The sequence below is a fragment of the Barbatula barbatula genome (assembly GCF_947034865.1).
Source record: "Barbatula barbatula genome assembly, chromosome: 3".
Lineage (NCBI taxonomy): Eukaryota > Metazoa > Chordata > Actinopteri > Cypriniformes > Nemacheilidae > Barbatula > Barbatula barbatula.
In genome coordinates, this window is record NC_136764.1 from 12850676 (window position 1) to 12871217 (window position 20542).

Genomic DNA, 20542 nt, shown 5'->3' on the forward strand with positions numbered 1-20542 from the left:
AGCTAATAACACAGGGTAACCCAGATGCAGCGAAACATTTTACAGTTTTTTGACAAATTAAATATATATATGACTTTTAATGACATATATGACATTGTGTTTACAAATGATTAAACCAAATTGCCTGTTCGTGACATTTGAACGTCGTTTCTCGCCTTAAACCGCGCCTGTATTCGTTAATAATGTGATCAGTTCATATATATCGATATAAATAATTCCCAAACAGTTTTACAAGAACTAGCCCTATACAATCCCCAACAAACAAGCCAAAATGGACCATAGCAAAAACGTAGGTTTAGGAGGAGTAGGAACCCTTGGAAGGAAGCAAGACTCAAGTCAGGTTTTAATCAAGATAGCAATGGTCAGGTATTAAGTTATACACTCTATACAATCATGTAGCTATAGTGGTAATTTAATCTGGTTCCTCCTGCTTGTTATTTGCCATTCCTAGGTGATTAGACCATCAGACCAACTGGCTAAGCCACCACTTTATCAGCACGAGCTTAGACCTTATGAAAGTGTGACCGCAGTTCTTTGATTGGCCGAGATGACTACGTTTGCTGGGTGGCCTTTCAGTGCTAGAGGCATGTGCAGTTTTGTCCCTTTGCGGAGCCTTTAGGTCAGGGGTCTTGGACGGTGACCATCTGGACCTTTAGGGGGTGGCTTCCTAAGATGCAGCTTTTGTTTGCTCAAAACAATTGGAAGTTAATCTGGAGGAGATAAGAATAGCCTCTGTTACATTGCCGCCATCAGCCAGTCCTGACATAGCATGTAGAGAGACATCTCTTTCGCCTTCTTTCTCTTTCTTGAAAGACGCTTTGACTGACTATCTTTCCCTTTTTAGAAGAGGGAGGAACTAAGTTTTACGATTTCAGGAGTCAAGGTTCTAATATGGTGCTGCCTGTTGGGAGGCCTGCATTGCCAACAAACTGGACTCGGTGATATAGGAACAAATATCTTGATATTTTCATCCACTTTGCTTTTTTTTTAGAGGATATTTTTCACCAAACACTGTTGAACAAAAAAAATGTAATGCAAGAAAAAAAATCTCCTTTAAAATGTTTCACCATAGTTCATTCAAGAATACTTTTTTATTTTTAATTAATTATTTAAATAAATCATTTTCAATTATATATACCAATACATTATATAGACAGTAACATTTAGCTAACACATTTCATTTGAATTTTTTTTAAAACATAATGTAACGTAATTGCTCAATATTTCATATCAATTTAAAGTCTTAACTTGTAAGCATTTATTGTTGACTACTTATTTGTAAAACTTCATAAAATCAGGCAAAACTTGATTACATTTTGGCCTGTCAGCTTAAAGACAGCTACCGACACTTTTCTGAATTCCATTCTGCAGAGTTTATGTTTCCAAAGGAGTACTCGAAAAAAAAGGTTTGTTGATTGCCAATGAGAATGCACTTCTTCACCCTAAAGCTCTTCTCCACGGCTATACATGAAACCTATTGTCTGCGTTGGCCAGGAACCTGCAGGGAGGACACAAAGGTTTTGCTGAAAGCTTCTTGACATCTCCTACACAGATAACACAGCTGAATGTGACTTAGACCCTCTATTGTTGATTGATTTCTTATTTTTAGTTTCCTGTAACCAAGGTAACACTTTTTTACAAGAACTCGCCAATTATTTATGCAATTTCTCTCTTGATGAAACTTATTATGCCCACTGCACAAACAGCACATGCGTTCTATGTTTTCTGATGATAGTGATTTATCAATGTATTATCTCCTGTTTTGACAATGTCATGTAGAGGATGTGGTGATACGTCCATCTGTCATAACAAGGAAAGAGAAGTGGGATGGGAGAAAATCTAATATTAACTGTATTGGATATCAATAAAGTCAAGAGGACCTGGCTTTCAGTATTCAGTATTGATCTGTGTAACACCATGATCAATCACCGGACAAAGAGAAGCAAAGCAATCAGGTAAATCTGCATACAATTAAGCTGCTTTAATTACCATTACAATTATATATGCAGTTTTGTAATTCTTCCCCGGTGGTCATTTGTATTGTAGTGCCAAATGCATCTGTTATTGCAATATTTCATCAGGCGGGTGTAGATAGAATTGCCAAATTACTTTACAAACGTTAACAAATCAATCAAATATTTATCTTTCTTCATTATCTGTGCTGCCTATCGCATCCTCTTTCGCTCCCTCTTTCTTTGGCGAGATCAGTGAGCACGCACAGTACGCTGCGTGTAGATAAACTTGCATATATCTGAACTTGGATGGCCCCGCAAAGCTTGTGCAAGTTGTTAACGTGTTTTCGACACGCAAATGGAGTCACGCTGTGTCTGCATTATAAGCAACTGTGACAAAACGATATCGTGTTTAAAATGATTCACCGCATATTAATGAATGAAAAATCAGTTCATTACCGCTCGCATGAGCGTCGAAGCTTTGGCCCGTATGAGCGCTGCTCCCTAAACAAATGACAACCTAAACAAACGTTACTGTGTACAGAAAAATAATGATACAAATGAATATTAACATAAATTAAACAAAAGTTATATTATTAGACACTAGCCAAACACAAACCGGAAGTTAACTGGGGGTCAGACGAGAGCCATTGAGAGAGAGAGGCCTTTCTTTGCGACCAGAGTTGCGCCAACGCAAGATCAAAATGTTCGCCTTTCACGTGATTCAAGGAGCCTTCAGATAATTCCAGATAACTTTTTTTAATCATTAAATGACTTTTGTGTATAAATGGATTAAATGTTTACTGTCCGCAGCTCCACGTGTTATTAACTTCCGGGAACTATTGAGAGCCTCCATGAATAGCCATTGCTGTCAAAAAACCTCTCTCAATGTCTCTGGCTGGGTTTCCTGAAACGTTGGTCACTACATCGTTCTTATGACGTAGTATTTAGAAGGTTTCTACCCTGGTCTATACAGGTATTTATTTTCTCATTTAATTTGTATTTATGCATATTGTTGTTTGTTCGCCTTAGATATAGAGTTGTCCAAAAAAAAGGCCGGACTTTTGATCTGTTGATATCTTCAGTGCATTTTAAACTGTCAACATTTAAAAAATGTTACATTGCCCATATCTCACAACTAGAGCATTGACAGATCATCTTAACTGCTTAGTTATGAAGGACACATTTCTGTAAGTGTCTCTAAAACTAAACTAAATATTTCCACCATTTCAATTAATCACACAGGAAATTACACCTCTATTGACAAAATGTTAAAAGCTCTCCGACTTGTATTGCTTTGGATAAAAGCGTCTGCCAAATGAATAGATGTTATACCTTTTAATGGCTTTAGGATGAATCATGGCCTTGCTGCATTTACATTTAATGTGATATTTACTGAAAATGTAACATATTCTTAGGAAACAGAAAATTGGTGGTCTGCCATAACTAATGAAAAATAATGAAATCTTTTCATTTTTTAAGTCTCTCTTAGCAGGCTGAGGCGAGATAAAGCGTTGTCCAACTAGCATCTAAAATCCCTTCTATTGTTTTACATTCACCCTGACTCGGGCGGCAGGTGCTTCTTTCTGTAGACAAACATCTCGATCTGTATTAAGTAGCCTGTTCCACTGCATTTCCACCATTGTACATCACTTCTACTAATTTCCTTCTGTGAGGCATAAAATGAAACCTGTTTTTTGCACACCTTTATCTATTTTCATTGTATGGACAAAAACAATGCCTGTCCATACCTTTTTTAATATTCTGCAAGAGAAAGTTATACAGGTATGGAATTACATGAGTGAGTAAATAATGACTAAAAATATATTTTGTTTTAGAGAACATTTTGTGCTCTGCACTTTGGCAACTAGAGCGGTTTTGAGTCTGCTTCAAAGCGCTAAACCTATTGATATGGACCTGACTCAATATTTATATATAGAATGTTTAATGTGGTCCTGACATGATTATGAAAAGGTAGCACCTCTTGTGTAGCATAGATGAGTATTGCCTTTCCCGTGTGACCATGGTTACCCGGTGAAGGTCAGAGATGGTTGTCAGTTAAAGGAGTAGTTCACCTTTAAAATGAAAATTCTGTCATCATTTGCTTACACGCTTGTCATTGCATTGGTTACAATAGAAGTGAATGGGGTCCAGTGCTGTGTTACCAACATCTTTTTAAATATCTTCATTTGTGTTCTGCAGAAGAAAGAAAGTCACACAGGTTTGAAATGACAAGAGAACTACAAATTTTTTTATTTCATATAGTGAGAAACTGTAAATTGACCGTGACTGAGATGTACTGTGTTTCTTTTTGGCAGGCAGAATGTTTGGCAATCCATTTGGCATGTGACTTTATATAAACTTTTCAGGACACACTGTTCAGTTCTTGTTTAGGCAATGCCTATAAAAAGTATTCACCACTGCACTTTTTTCTGAATAGTTTTGCCTCCCAGAGACAAAATAGCATTTGGTATACTGTGAGCACTCGCAAATGTATTGGCAAGTTACACCTGTGAATCTTTTTGAATTAAATCACTATTGTGGTTGGTGCTTTTCTTTTATTCTAACAACAGATTCACATTTTTCTTAATGTTGTCCGTCTGATGATAATACAGTAAGTTTTTATTTATTTCAATGCATTGTGTTTCCAAGCTGCCATATGTGACCAGTGTTGTGAAAATATGAAGCACTGAAAATCTACTTTATTTACCACAGATAAAATGGGTAGTTTACAAATACACCGTACTTATGCCCTCTACTGTGACATAGCAATGATATAATATATTATTATATATTATTATAATATTTATATTTATAACATAAAATAGCATAAGAAAGATTTATCTTCATTGTTAGGTTTTTTGCTGTCACACCATAGTACACATTCACCTACTCAAATATTCTTGGTCATATTAACAAACCATCTGCCCATGCAACTTAAAGACCTCATTAATCTTATTCACTGATTTGACGCATCCTCAGTTACAACCATGCTTGATTTGAAGCAGTTAAATTTGCCCCACCTTGAAGTTAGCTAAGCGGTCAGCGGCCTATTGCCCCTCTTCCACCTGACGGCCCTGGGAACCGGCGATGACCCCTGTCCTCAAGCATGAGTCTCAACAGTTGCAGGGGAGACCTAGATGTCTTGTAAACGTTTAACCTGTCCGCTACTTTAACGACAGGGCAGGAATTCCTGGAACTTCTTTTGTATTGTTTTCCACTGCTTTGCGTAAAACCAGAGGGATTTGAAGCAGTTGATTGCTTTAATAACATCCAAATGAATGCACGTCGCAAAGTCGTATTATTCTCATTAATCTTACTGTTGGGAGAACCGAGTTGCAAATGAAAAGTTGTTCGTGTGAGATGTTTTATCGTAAAGACATTGCACATTGTATTTCTTATAAAAAAGCAACAGTGGTTATACTATTGGCGTTCAAATTGAAGTGCTTTGCTCTGAAAGGACAGTGACATAAATTTCAAAGAAACGTCTGCCTCACAGTCTGGGGTTGCATTCGACAATATTACACAATTGGATCAATGTAGCTAATTTTACAAAAGATCACGTGCCCTCCCCCCTCTGAATGGAGATGTCAAAGGTTGCTGACCTCTTGCTTTCATGTGCATTGATCGCTTCACAGGAGGTGGGCTCCTCTCCTCCAAAGCCCTTCACATTAGCTAATATATCTTTGTTTGGACCTGAAAGCTGTTGTCACTCTATTTTTTACTTGGCATATTTGATTGGAAGAGATAAAGGTCATTAATACTGTTGATGGTAAAGAAAAACATAAAATAAAAACAAGCTATAGTTTTTTATTTAATAGTATATAAAATGTAATATTGGAGGTCTCAGCACCAGTTCAGTAAGGTTGTGTTTACTGAGGTTGTATATGTGAAAAGTAATGGGAAGTGTGTATGCGTTTGTGTGTTTGGGCGTGCTGCAGATGGACGTGCATCTCCTTGTCCTGTCATGGTTTTCCTGGGTGCTGATGAGTCGGACGGCTCTTATCTTGAGCAGATGGGTTCTAGACCATCTCCTCCTCCGCTCCTTCAAAGCCTTATATATCCACGGGCCTCGGCGCTCACAGCTTATCTGCTCCGGCCTCTAGTCATTTGTCAGGAAACATGTCTGGAAACAATGCCAGCAACTCAGGTTTGAAGGAAGACATGTCACAGTGAAGAATGAGGCGGCTGTGTTGAGCAGGGTGGAGGGCACTGTCCCAGATAGCTGGAGTTCAACACATGTCTGGCAACATTTCAGCATTTGAGCCATTTATAATACGTCATAAAATAGCTGCTTGGTTTATTAGTGGTTCTTGTTAAAGCAAGCATCACATCTGCAATATTTGGGCTATGGATATAAATTATTCCTGAAATTGTAAGCCTTGTTAAGAAGAGTGATGTTATATTTAAAAGTGCTGTGTGTAATATTTAATAGGATCTATTGACAGAAATGCAATGTACATAACTATGTCTTCAGAGGTTTAAAAAAAAATTATTTCCTGTATTTTAGTGGTAAAAGCATTGCGTTAACAACGCAAGGTTGTGGGTTCGATCCCAGGGGATTACAGATACCTATGTATAAATGTTAAGGATAATGCAATATAAGTCGCTTTGTATAAAATCGTCTGCCAAATGCCTAAATGTAAATGTTATTTCTACAACACATACTTAAAAAACAAATGTGTAGTATAATGCAATGCTAGTCGCTTTGGATAAAAGCGTCTTCCAAGTGCATAAATGTAAATGTTCTATAGTAGCCCTAAACGGTCAAACTACTCTACAGAGCGCATTTAATAAATATCTCCTTTAGCAATGAAGCGAAAACGCAACAACATTTTTGCCCAAAAACCTCATTAATTTATGTAATTTATTTTTCATATGTTGTATAACAGCCCTCGAGAGCCTTTTGTTTTTGGCAGATTATTCTTTGTTCCCTCTTTAGCTATAACTTGAATTCCTTTCTTTTGGCTTGTCTGTTAAAGTACATGTTGTTCACCCAAACTGAAAAGTTGCAGGCAAGAGAAACTTGATTTACTTGCCTTAACAGAGTACAGAATGTATTTTGCATGCGCAGTACCTTTTTTCTATTAAACATTTGTTTTGCTTTTTATTTTGAGGACAACACACAATATATCACACAAATATTTATAAGTAGTATTATTTGAGACCAGTATGAGTGTATGTGACCAGTTACTTTGCACTTATGCTTTTTGTTGTCCTCAAGTCGTTCCAATTGCTTCCATTGTTTAACTCATTTGTAAGTCGCTTTGGATAAAAATGTAAATTTGAGATTATTTTACTTTTTGTTATTACTTTGTCCTAGCATTCCTTGTATTCCCTGCTCAAACCCAAGCCCTTGGCTTTGTTAGCACCATGCTCTACTAACTGAGCTACATAGACACTAGAAAATTATAAAATAATTTTGTGTGCATGACCATTGAAGATCCCTGGAGTAAAATATACTCAAGCAAGATTTATTTAATCCCTTTACTAGGCTTTGCAGGCCGGCAGAGTAAATTATTTTAGCACATGGCCTGTGAGGATACTCCCTCTTCATGAACACATGCACAAATACTCCACCCCACATCTGCATTTTATAAATTCTTTGGAGGTACTGGATGGACCTGACAAAACAGGAGATTCTTCCACCATGAGAACGTGGTGGATCTCATAAAAGGGTGCTGCTCTGTAATGGTTTCTTTTCCACCAAACTGTTTGGTTTCAAATGAGAGCTCTGTTTAAATATTTTAGCAATCTTCAGTCACTTTGGTGTTCTATACAAAGCTTCTCACACACTCTCCTAAGCCCAAGGTCACCCGTACTTGCTCAGGGGAGGGCGATGGCATGTGGGCTGTGGAGTGAAAGCCAATAGGGCCGGTCTGGTCTGGCCAAAGTCACGGTGACCAAGACCTAGTTTAGAACTCAACATTCAGGCTAAGAGAGAGGAGGTCTAGGCTGATCTAAAAAATACTGTTTCTGCCGTATACTTAAATTGATCCTGATCAACCAATCCAAAAGCTTTTCCCAGACCTGCAATAAGACCAAATATGAAGAACTTTGAAAGTTAGTTACTGAATTTAAAAAGTTATGGGTTTTGCCAAATTATTCACAAGTGTTGTGGCATAGTCACACTAAATGAAAGTGTTGTTTTTTGTTTATTCTTATGTAGCTTTTTATGTTACCCTCTAGTTTTTTATAGTGTTAAGTTATAGTTATTTAGTTAATGAAATAAGTATATTGTTTGTTTGAAGTATGTACATTTTGTGGTACTTGCTAATTAACTAAACTTAAAGTATAGCTAAACCTTGTCCAAAACTTAATGTAAATTATCAGACAATTTGTGCAGTGGGCATCACTGGTCGATTCAAGTTATATTCCTAATAATTGAGCAATTAGACTTGCACATTAATATCAGATTTAATACAAAGATTTTGATGTCCACATATTTTACAATATTATATTATTAATACAAAGATAATTTATATAGAGGTTGGAGCTCATTTGAACTCAGGACGCATTGTGACTCACGCTGTTGCTCATGATAAGACTGAGGGTAAATATTTACCTGTGATGGACATATGCAAGGTCCTGGTCTCTCCTCAGATAAACTTTCTGTTTTCCACATTGAGAAGTACTTCTCTAGACATACTTTTGTCAGATTAGTACTCACACATTGGAATCTGATTTAGTATTTGGCGTATAACACAAGCCATCAGTTTGTTAGATAGGATCACATTTAGCAAGCAGTTGGTTAATTAGATATTTACTGTTATTGAATTTTCAGAAAGGTTTTTAGAAATTAACTAGTTTTTTTAATGAATTAGAGACCATAGCAAATTTTGGAAGTACTTATTGTAATGTACAGTTTGTACATCCATTTCAGTGGGATACCGTATTGCCATCAGAAAAAAACAGTAGCAGTCCTTCTCCATGGTAACTGTAGTTCCAACCAGTATTGAGTAAATCTGAAAGTACATTTACAGTAACATTTTATGGCAAAAATTGTGGTTACTATCATAAATTGAAAACGGAGGGCTTAAAAACTGTTTGCCTCAAAACGTTTTCGTTGTTGGTACATTAGTTTGCAGCAGTAAATTACAGTAATGCTCATACTATAGTCCGTCCAGTTTGCGCAAATAATTAACAGTTTCAAAAGACCTGTACATGACACAAAGCTGATCTGAGAGCCATCCGACTGTTCCCAGCACAGCTTTAATTGTTGATTTGTATGGGAAAGTATAGACAATAGATTGAACCTGCCTTTGTTACATCGCAACAACAAAAAAGGAGCAAGAGGATTTAAAATGTCAACCCTATCACCGTGGGCAACTCACCCGGCTTTATCAGCATGACACTGTCACCCGCCACACACACACCAGGCCTGATGCAGCAGAGGCTGCCTGGGGTCAGGAAGAGGAGCATGCTGGATACATTTGAGTGCTCCACGAGGAAGTGGGAAGGGTTGAGGATGGGGGTCTTTCCTGAGAACATTATAGACCCTCATTGTTCATTCGTCACTCACTCATTTAAGGTGACTTTCATTCTGATGAGGGGAAAGCTCATTTTCTTTTCCTCTGACTCAATGAATGATTTATTAATCAATTCCCTCAATTTTACTTTCATTTGTCTTTTGTGGAAGCGTGGGATTGTAACCTTGTTTTTTATGCACATTAGGGAATAGAATGTTCATGTCCATATACTGTATCTATATCCCAATGTACTTGGTGGCACTCCTATTTGCTCTGTTGAGCAGTACAGTTTTTCTTACTCATATGTTTTATTTTTCTGCCTACAGTTATGTTATGATTGATTTATTGAGATTTTGCTCTGAAATGTTCATACATCCCCAGCCTTAGAAATGATTCATTTTTATGGATACACTTATAATATAGAACAGATCTATGTAAGGTTGTTAATGACAAGAAAACAAATAAAACTTATTTTACTTTGCATTTGCGGAATTTATTTGTTTAAAAACACAGAAATAACAGAAAGAAGATGTTTTTAAGAAAGTTTGGTGACCAAACAACATTGAACCCTATTGACTTTCATTGTTTGGACCACTGATACATTTTCTTTTTTTTTCAGATTTTCTCAAAATATAGGAAAAAATAACCCAATAGCCTATAGGTAGAGACTGTATTACAGTAGGCCTATATGGTCACTGAAACTTTCGTAAAACAAAACGTTTTTCTAGCTCTAAATTACTGCAATTCTGGCATTTTGTGAATGCAGTATTAGCATATGGTGCCAACACTTTGGGTCCAAGGAAACCCTTTCCCGTTAACCAGATGTGCAAGATCATCTAAGGATCCAACCAGTTCAAACAGTATTGGAAAAATAGTTTTACTCTTTGTGGATTCAAATTTGGAATTTTGTCCTAACACTGAATATCTGTGTTGCTTTGGCTAGTGATGGCTCATCAAATGTCATGTGATTTCATATATCTGTTTGAAAAACATGGTGAACTGTGATTCTTGGCCAACACACTGTATTCCTTTCCTGAATAATGATGGATGAAGCGCCAAAGGAGGAGGAATTGTGTCAGGAAGCACATCTGACCTCTCTTTGCCCCTTGTCACCTGATAAGGCTTGTCTGTTTTGATAATGTGTGCTTCATGCCACACAGGGCCATTAAACAAGACCCCTTTTTTACTGTAAAAGAAATGTCTGTTTATAAGGTTATTTTATCCTGACAACAATAGCAGAACTAACAAACCATTAGAATCTGTGAGGTGAAAGTGTGAGTTTACCAAATGTTTAAGCCAAAATATACTAGGGAGAGCTCGCTTGGAAAATAAAACGCTTACATTTGCCCATATCCACATCCCTTCTGGTCATCAGCGCATAACAGTTAATGAGTAACAAATCATACAGGGAGAAGAAATGCATTTGACCCATTAGTTGTACTATTATTGTCCCCAGTGAATAATAGCGTTCAGCTGTGGTCTGAGAGTTGTAAAATGCAGGGTTGGGTTCATCTGCAGGTCTCTGGTTTATTGGCATTAGCTACATTGCTGTTCTTCACCCAAAGAACTCTTTGTATGTCGTCATGGTATCATGGCACTTGAATTTCCCATGGATACCATATATTTTTAAATAAACCATATGCATCAACTTTTCACTAGTGAGCCCAAGTCATGTCAATGGCATATTGGCATCATAGTTGGCCGTTTAAATGTGCCACCAGCCCTTCGGCCTTGAAGTGTGAAACTGTAGTTGACCTTTTCCAGTTAACCAGATGGGTAGGTAAACAAACATTTTCAACAATTTATAAAGGCATTTTAATGGAAAAGAGTGCCATGGTCATCAGTGTTTTGTTGATGGACTACGATGAACCCTAGTCCAGAGAGCACCTATGCTTTAGGATGCAGTCTCTACTACTGTCCATTGTTAAATTTTGTGTTGTTTGCTTTTGCCTAAATTAAGCAATACCAGCTACGCTGTCTCCAAAATCTTGTTTTCTTTAATACCACTAATATTGTTGAAGGGGTCATTTGTCCATTTGTCTAAATGCAGGAATTAGTTGAAGGTTACACTAAACCTAAGTGTATGGCAAGGTCAGAGCTCTAATCAGTGCTTTGGTCATGCAAAGGCAGTTTTTTACTCTAATAAATGAACCCAGCATTCCACAATCCCTCCCGCTGCAGTCTACTGACCGTATTTTAAAGTTGCCCTCTTTCCCCGCTCATTTTCCAGTTACTTTTATAACTGGACAGTAAACTTCCAGTGGCTTAATGATGATGACTTCTTCATCTGCCCAAATACTCCTTTTGTTGATCCTCCCAGGCCTCCACCCCCTTAAACCCTGGCTAACCTTGGCCCACCACCCCCGTCCACTGCTGGACTAATCCTCTCCCCGGGCTGTCACCTCCAACCCCCTGGATCCAATCGCTCGCTGACCAGTCAGGGTTTTCTCTCCACTGCTGATTTCAGCTTTGGCTTTCAGCTTGTGGTGTTGCCTTCCCCCCAATCTTCCCTTCCCCCTTTGTCCGTGTGGCAGAGCAGAAAAGGTTATCTGCACTGGCCTGGCTCATATGAGGGTCTCGCTGGAAAGCCCAGATTTGCACTCCTGGACCCCAGCAGGAAGTCTGTGAGAGGGCTTTAATAGGCAAATGAGTGCAGGGTTTAGGGACAACAACTTGCCCGTAGTGTGACAAGCAGCGTGAGACCCACGCCTGGAACAGACCTTATGTGGTCAGTGCGGCAGAACGTGCCGTGGCAGCATCGACTTTCACGTGGTGGTCGCATTGTCTTGCTGTTTTTTGTGGCTCGTGTTAGGGAAGGTTTGTTTTTTCTGACGCTGAGTAGATAGCTCCTGAAGGCTTAGATGAGCTGTAGCAGTTGCCACCTCTAAATCTCCCTCCTACCCAGCTGATGCTCATTTGTCACAGCGTTAAGATCACGTTCTGATATCACCTCATCTTTGTAATTCTGAGTTGTTTTATAACATCCATGCGAGGTCAAGGAATTTGTCACTTTAAAAAATTACTTGATAATTCTGCTCAAGTTTACCCCATCCTTATCTTGGGGGTTCCAGATTCAGATGGCTTTAGGATTAAACATTTTTTATTAAATTTGTCCCTTTGTGTTGAAAAAATGTTGGTTTGGCTGGAATGAGGCAGATTTACTATGGAGAGTCAAGCCAAAGATGAGTTACACTTTTTGAACAAGTATTTTACCCTCAGTCATTCTGTACTGGTAACCCCAACCTTGACCCCAACCTTGTGCAATTGGATTATCAAAATTGCTAGAATTAGAGTTTTCAGATATCTGCCGATTTGGGTTTTAGATTGTCCAAAGATTGTCCAACTTGTATTGTCCCATTAGGTCCAAACAATAATATTGTCTGGCAGCAATGAGTTTCTTCTGTACCAGAGAATGGGACACTTCTCAAAAGGAAGCCAAGAACAAGACAAAGCAGATCTCCAGAAGATGTTGAAAGAGCTGCCACCACATGACTCATCTATTCTCTGATGGCGGTGGAAAAGATACTTCCCTTTGTCAGTGCCCAGGGCCAGAGACTCAAAGCAGTGCTGAAGGATAGCCAAGAGGAGGGACACTTCACTCACTGGCTCTTTTGTTTTACCCACAAGCTCAATTGAGCAAAGGAAACCTCTGCTTTGCTCTCTTTCTCCTTTTCCAATGACCCATTAAGGTCTTATACCGTTAAAGACGGAGGCTTAAATCGACACCTCGGTTACTTTAAAAATTGAACTTGGGCTGCATCCTCCATATGTTTAGGTTTTACAGTCTCTACAAAGATATGGGAGCCTGGCCAATTTGTTCCCACAAACGAAGTGTGGATCTGATGTAATATCTCACATTTGTCATTCAGGGTCATTCATAGACATTGCGTGATCCAAACGGCATGTTAAGGAGAAACCTTGCAATTAAAATAAACAATGTTTAGACAAAGCCTCCAGATTAGCTGGAACGACAGCATTAATGACTCTGGGGGGCTAATAGTGCCTTCTGAGGGTGGGCGGTCATTGTTTAAAGCTGACTTCCATACTGCTTTAACCACTATCTACTAATTCTTATTAGGGTGAGAAAAAGTATACAGCTCAATTTAGACCAACTGTTGTGTATTTGCTGCAACAACAGTTCTAAAAACAACATTGCAGATGGATAAAATTAACAATTGTTTACTGTACTTTGTCAAAATTATTTGTCTTACAATCTAGAAAATGAAAGCAGTTGTATTTGTTTTACATGTAAATCATATGTTTTTCTAACATATCGTTCCTTCAAAACATAATTTCAAGTAAAATGTTCCTACCTTTATTGTTTCTAATGCTATTGTTTGTTGACGTGGCTGTTTTAATGTTTGATTGACAAATTCTTTGTGTCTTTAACTTTGACAAATGTGTTTCAGTGCCACTGGCTCTAAGGCAGCACACTCTTTGAACCATTGCGTCAAGTCACCTTTTTGGAATAGGCTGTTATCAATTATTAACAAATCCTACTATTTGGCTGTAGAGAAAACTTGATCCCGGTCGTGTTGATTAAATCTACTTGAATATTTACCTTCATTTTACAGGGTCACCTTGATGCAACTTCATTTAACACTTTATGCCTTGAGAGAGTGAGATAAATTTCAAGTTTATTTTTGAGGATTGGCATATTGGATCTATAATGAGCTTTCACAAAAAGAGCACCATTGATTTTCAGCTGCTTGTTACAATGCTGCCAATTTCTATTTTTGCTTCCAAGGGCCCTGAAATGAGAGGATCAACCCCTGAGTCACAATATTTTGTCATTAGTGTACGAGATGAAGAAGAGAGATGGAATCATTGTTAGAGAGATCCTGAAGCACCGGGGAACCCGATCCTCCTGTATTTGCATTCAAACCCTCGCTATCTCCTCCACTTCCTCTGAGCCACTTTTCTGGGGCATGCGGTAGGAAATGATCAACCCAGGATAGTGCAAAACATCACTCTCCTATCATGCGCCTTGACATACTCCAGGTATTTTGACCAGATGAGTCCTCACCACGGCTGTTTACAATGGGGTTAAATTCTCAGTTAATCGTCAATCTCTGGGAAGAGGGGAGGGATGTGTGTGCAAGGCCAACAGCCAAAATGTGAACTGACCCCACATTCTTTAGCAAGTGTCCCCAGTTTGCCATTAGTTTATCAGTAAAATGGCCCCAATAAAACAGGGAGTGGCACAAGAGAGGCCAGGGCCCCGGAAAACGATCCTTCGCCTCATGTTTTACCCCCATCTGTACGTGCAGTACTTAGCGTTCACCAAAAGTCTCCGGTGTCATGTCAAGAAAGTGGCATCTGCGTATCATGCATGGCAAATGCCGTACGCGTGTGGCGTGCGGAGGCACCTCACCTCTATTGTGCCGCACTCGACAGTATGGCCCTCTCCACAACAGCATCTGTCACCTTAGGGGGTCAGCAAGGGCCAAGATGAATGAGTCCTAAGTGAATGCCCCTCTCGCCCCGCAGAGCAAATGGCCAAAAAGAGGGAGGGGGCAAGTGGAATGGGGGAGGGCCCGGTGTTTGTGTATGCGAGTGTGTGTGAGTTTGTGTATCCAGAGCCACTGAGCGTAGGACAGAGAGGGTGGTTGCGCTGGAGTTCCTGGAATCCACCCCAACTCAGGACTATCATGACCAGGGAGCTAGTAGCTTGGAACGAGGAATACTGTCTTGGTGTTAATGCTGGTATTGGATATTCTGAGGACGTTACGTTCACTATGGAAATTGCTTTGAATGCTTGAGTGAGGTCTACAGTGGAAGTTGTTGAGGCACACTCCACACCCCAGCTGCTTATGAAAGGTACAGAAGCGTCATGTTAGATTTTTTTGACACTCACCGGCTCCTGCTAACATGGTGTCAATGGCCATGGCTTTTAGCACCCCATTTATTTTTAAGATATTTACATTTTTTGCAATGACTAATCTCTCTACCATCCCCCTGCTCAGGGTCTTGGTCTTTAAAGTCTGTTTCCTCTTGCTTGAATGCTCTTGAAAGTAAAAATATCTATGTGTGAATGGGTCAGTGCTGATGGCCAAGTTGAAATATTTACATCTTAATGCAAAGTGTAGCATTTCATTGAAGTGTGCATTGATTTGCAGGGCTAGTGTAGTGTTTGTGTTTTATATGTGATTGTTTGTAAAAAAAAATATTTAGGTATTTTCATGAATTAAAAAGCAGAATTTGTTAATGCACTAGAAGTACTTGCTCTCATTTACCATTGTCAGAAATGTAATGTAATTATGCAGATAAGCAAGGAAACAAAAGAGGGAGTGGACTGACAGAGAGAAAAGGGGGACCTTTGCTGTAACAGTGTGGTGTGGGAAAGAACTGTTACCAAATTTGACTACATTTACTGCCACACTTGAACTCCACTATATTGGCACGGTTTCTTTTAAACCTTCAATTTTAACTCTACTTATTTTATTATTACAAACTGATAGAGTTGTGCATACAAGCGTATGGTCTGTGATCCAGAAATGTTCTCAAAATGTTGCGTCTGTTGGAGGACATTGTTGTAAAATCTGAGACAAAACAAACTGCTTGAGACATTAGCAGCTTTGCATGTTTATGTCTATAGACTGTTTTGTTTTGTCTGCGTATAATGTTTGTATTTCTTTTTTTAAGGATGTCATTATTTCTGTTTTTAGTTAGATAATTCTACATTATAATGGAGATAATGTCTTCTAATGTGTTCTGGGTTCACTGTGAGGAAGCACCATTTTCATATATATTTATTACATAAAGTCTGGTTCAGACTCCAATGTTTGCTTTTTGTTTAGGGTAGTTTGTCTAATTTAGCTTTGTCTATATATTTCCTTAAGTGGCTTATTTAACAGATTGAATTTGCATAATGTAACATTTTTGTACTTTACCAAATATAGGATGGATATGCAATCTGAAAAGCTACATTGAAGCAGTAAGGATATACCACGACTTGGTTGTGTTTAGGTTAAACAGCTCTTGGCCTAAAGGCAGGGCTCTCTGCTGGCATGTCCACATTAGCATTTAACACCCCTTAAATGTCATTACCAGTCTAACTGGACCAAAAGCTGCCCGAGGCGTTATTGAACTATGTTCAGGTGCTGCTATCTCACTTATCATCTGTTTACCACGGTTCATGATGAATCTTGGCCAAACAGGCTCCCAGTAAGCTTGCTGTTGGACAGGGTGTCCTAGCTTATTATTTCCATGTTCAGGGTTTGTTGTACAGAACCCTCAATACCCTCTTGATCTAGGTAAGATTTCTTAGCTGCTCTGAAATCCTTAATCATGATTTGTAAATCCACCAACAAATTAAGCAAAGGTGAGATTTTCCAGCGTGTGGTTTTGATGGTAGGAGTCTACATGTAAATTAGATCTGGTTTCCTTGGTAATGATTCCTAGAGCACAGATTACAAAAAGCTGACCTAAAGTTAATTCCCTTAAGTGTATTTAGCGTAATTGTAGTAACTTTTTTATTGTATTTATCTTTGTCTAAATGTTCGAGTCTTACTGTTAATTTTTTTCACATCTGAATTTATTGCATCATATTTGTGTACATGTAAAAAAGGTCTTCATGACAGCAGTATTTACTGATTGATTGATTGCTTTACTGCATTTCACTCTTGTTTTACCAAGCCAAAAGAACAAAAACCTGTCTCATCAGTCTTTGTGTAGGGCTGGAAGTAAGAGACATGGAGTTTCTTTCCCTGATGCTTCACAAACATTCCCTTGAGGTCGTAGTGTCATATAACTCATCCCTCACCGTTATCAGTTAACAGCTACATATGTCGGGTAACATTGCAATCTGTTCTTTTTAGCAAACAACTGTCTGATCTCAGATAACACAGGATTAATACATATTACAGTTTCTTAATCATTTTTAGGATACTAAAATGCAGTAAATGCTCTGTTCAGTATTTTAAAATAAACTCATTCTGGAATGCATCACTGAATCAAGCACTGTTCTTATATGTAAACCTCTGTATATTGCCTTTGTTTTTCACTTTCTCCTGTACCTTCCTAATGCTTTTAAACAACACATGATTTACAAAATGTTATTTTATTGTGCTTATTTTAACTGTAAATAATCTGGGTTTTGAGCATGACTCTATTCCCTAACTTTTTCTGTAGGTGTGGGGGGTTTACTACAATGATCACACCTCAACATTGATATACCTGTAACATGGAGAAGAGATGATCCTGTCCATCTGTAGATAAATAAATACAATAAAAGGTATGAAAGTTTCTTCTGGGTATCAGGGAAATGTTCCCGAAGACATTGATCAAGATACAATTAAACTGATATGTAAGTTTAGGGTCAATTTTTCATGATCTTTGAAAGCTTTTGATCTGATGGTACATTTTTAGAAACGTACACTAACAAATGTTTCAAATATTGAAACGAATGACCAAACGATGGAGAAAGGCAGCCAATAAGAGCCCAGAATAGATTATATTCTTAAATATAACTGTTTTGATTTAATTAGGATTTTTTTATCACAACATAATCATAGATCACCATAGTTAAATCTGTGCATAGTTTTTTTCATAGTTTTTTCATAATTTCATAGTTTTGATGTATTTGCTGTTTTCTAAATGAATGAAATAAATATTAATTAAGACTTAATCAATTACACATGGGAATTGTGAAAAAATGTAGTTATTATAGAATAATTTAAAGTCAACAGTCCATATTATTATTCTCATGGACGTTTTTCCATTAATGAAAACAATTACAAATTATATTTATAAGTAGTCATGAATGGATGTGTTTGGATGATATCTTTTGTGCCACTGCAGCCGTCCGCCATCTCAAATACCCGCAACACATGCCCACCCAGATGTTCCTGTATTGTTTTTGCCAGTAATATGGCAGCAACTGGGTTCATGTCATTTTAAAAAGGATGATGATAGCCGTGTTTATGGTGAAATTGAAATCTAGACATGGAGTTAAAAACAATAAGTGATAGTTCTACCAACTGACTTTAATTCTGTCATCTTTTACTTACCCTCTTGACATTTCAAACCTGTATGAATTTCTGTCTTCCACAGAACACAAAAGAAGATATTTTGAAGAATGTTGTTAGCTGGCCCCCATTCACTTGCATCGGTTTTTTGTCCATACAATAGAAGTGAATGGAATCCAGTGCTGTTCGGTTACCAGCTTTCTTCAAAATATATTCTTTTGTGTTCTGTGGAGGAAAGAAAGTCATAAAGGTTTGAAATGACAAAAGGGTTAGTAAACGATGACAGAATTATACTTTTTGGGTGAACTTCACTTTAAGGCCTTTTCTCTTTTTAGAGATTAGTGTTATTAATGATAGCTTAACCATACAAACTGTTGGCATCTTTGTTCTTAAAATTATTGTATGATTTCCATTGCTTTTCAGACCATGGGGAATTCGTACGCGGGGCAGCTGAAGTCTGCCCGCTTCGAAGAAGCACTGCACAACTCTATAGAGGCCTCGCTGAGATCGAGCGAAGGCGACCCACTGCCTGTATTCACCCAGCTTTATCTGGAGCCCGATCAGTATCCTAGCAACCTGGAAGGTAAGCGAGGTCATCCGCTCATTTGTCTTCTCAGAAAATTAACTTGAAACTCACCGCTCGTCTTGTATAAATTGCATTTTGAAGGAGAGATGTACCAACATGAAAAGCTAAACGTCTTCTCTGAATCATCTATTCGGAAAGTCATATCTGCTCGTCAAGATTACAATGTCACACCTGTTCCTCTTTCCGCTTTTCAGATATTAAACCAAAAATGGACCTGAGAATAAGGTCCGACCCATCTGGTCATGTGCTGGTGAATTGTCAGTCCTCCAGCTGCATTGAGAATATGGATGATGAGGACGATTCGGACACCAGCAGTCCACCCCTGCCTTACCTGCAGGGAGCTCCTCCTGATGGATGCTGCACTATCGATGGTATGAATGATGTAGAGAAATATACCCACGTTTTAAAACTCTGTGTACACTTTTTCCCTATGCTTATTGTGTCAGTAATGTTTGATGTTTTCAAGAACAAACTGGAAATTGCATTATTGAGCATGCTAGAGTTTTTGCTGTAAATATCCACTTCCAGGTGAAATGCAGTGAATCATCCCATGTTAGCTGCATGTTTCCGACTCAACTCTTTTGTCTCCAGGATTCTGTCAAGCAGGAAAGGACCTTCGCCTGGTTTCCATGGCAACAGAGTCTGTCGAGGTTCCCTTAGGGTTCGAGCTGGTCGGTGCCAAATCACCCAGCATCCCAGAGCACATCCTGGTTTGTGCAGTGGACAAGCGCTTCCTGCCAGATGAGAATGGGAAAAATGCACTTTTAGGTTGGTGTTCCAGTTTAGTCCAAGCTAGTATGAAGTTACACTTGAGATTTATTCTAAAAGAGCATCACTTGCCAAATGTTATTCCTTACATTATTCCTACATCTCTAATCACACAGATATGACTTGTATATCTGTATATAGTCTGTAATTGCTTTGACAAAAAAAACACCTTCAAATCAAATGTTTGTGCCATTACACTACATTATATCCTACTGGCACATACCGGTACAGTTTATTTGACTTATTAAAATAACCTTTTTAATACACTCTGCCTTCGATAGCATTTTCACGGCACATTATAATGTGTGGCAATTTGTTTGTAAAGGATTTTCAGGGAACTGCGTGGGCTGTGGTGAGAAAGGGTTTCGCTACTTCACCGAGTTCTCCAACCACATCAACTTGAAATTATCCACACAGCCGAAGAAGCAGAAGCACTTAAAGTACTACCTGGTGAAGAACACGCAGGGTGCTCTGTGCAAAGGAGCTCTCATCTGCTGGAAAGGTACTTGCTCATACAACATAGAGAGCCAATGATATACAATATGCATTTTGCCCAATAAACAGCAGCCGTGTTTCTGCATCCACATTGTGTTATTTCAGAATGTATTATTGTTGATGTTAAAAAATGCAATCTAAACATTTAAATTGACATTTTATTTATGTAATAATTTGTGATTCTACCTGTGAAAAAGTATTTCTTTCGCTTTCAGTTTTCAACATAAATTAATTCTACATAATTGAAAGAACATTTTGTGCTGCATATCTTGAATAAGGCCATGTCAAAGATTAGAATCCATG

At 38.3% G+C, this 20542-nt stretch overlaps 1 protein-coding gene across 2 annotated transcripts in view; it reads left to right on the top strand.

Annotated features, from left to right (window-relative positions):
- greb1l (GREB1 like retinoic acid receptor coactivator) overlaps positions 1 to 20542 on the top strand; it is a 38740-nt gene that overhangs the window by 1565 nt on the left and 16633 nt on the right. Inside the window, exons 1-6 of one of the 2 annotated variants that reach the window (XM_079451580.1) lie at positions 15000 to 15241; positions 17555 to 17657; positions 18814 to 18973; positions 19171 to 19347; positions 19568 to 19744; positions 20070 to 20246. In XM_079451580.1, the coding sequence (XP_079307706.1) occupies positions 18817 to 18973; positions 19171 to 19347; positions 19568 to 19744; positions 20070 to 20246 (688 nt within the window). In that variant the 5' untranslated portion in view covers positions 15000 to 15241; positions 17555 to 17657; positions 18814 to 18816. Of the gene's footprint in view, positions 1 to 14999; positions 15242 to 17554; positions 17658 to 18813; positions 18974 to 19170; positions 19348 to 19567; positions 19745 to 20069; positions 20247 to 20542 lie in introns of those variants that run through there. The other variant, XM_079451581.1, reaches the window with a different exon arrangement.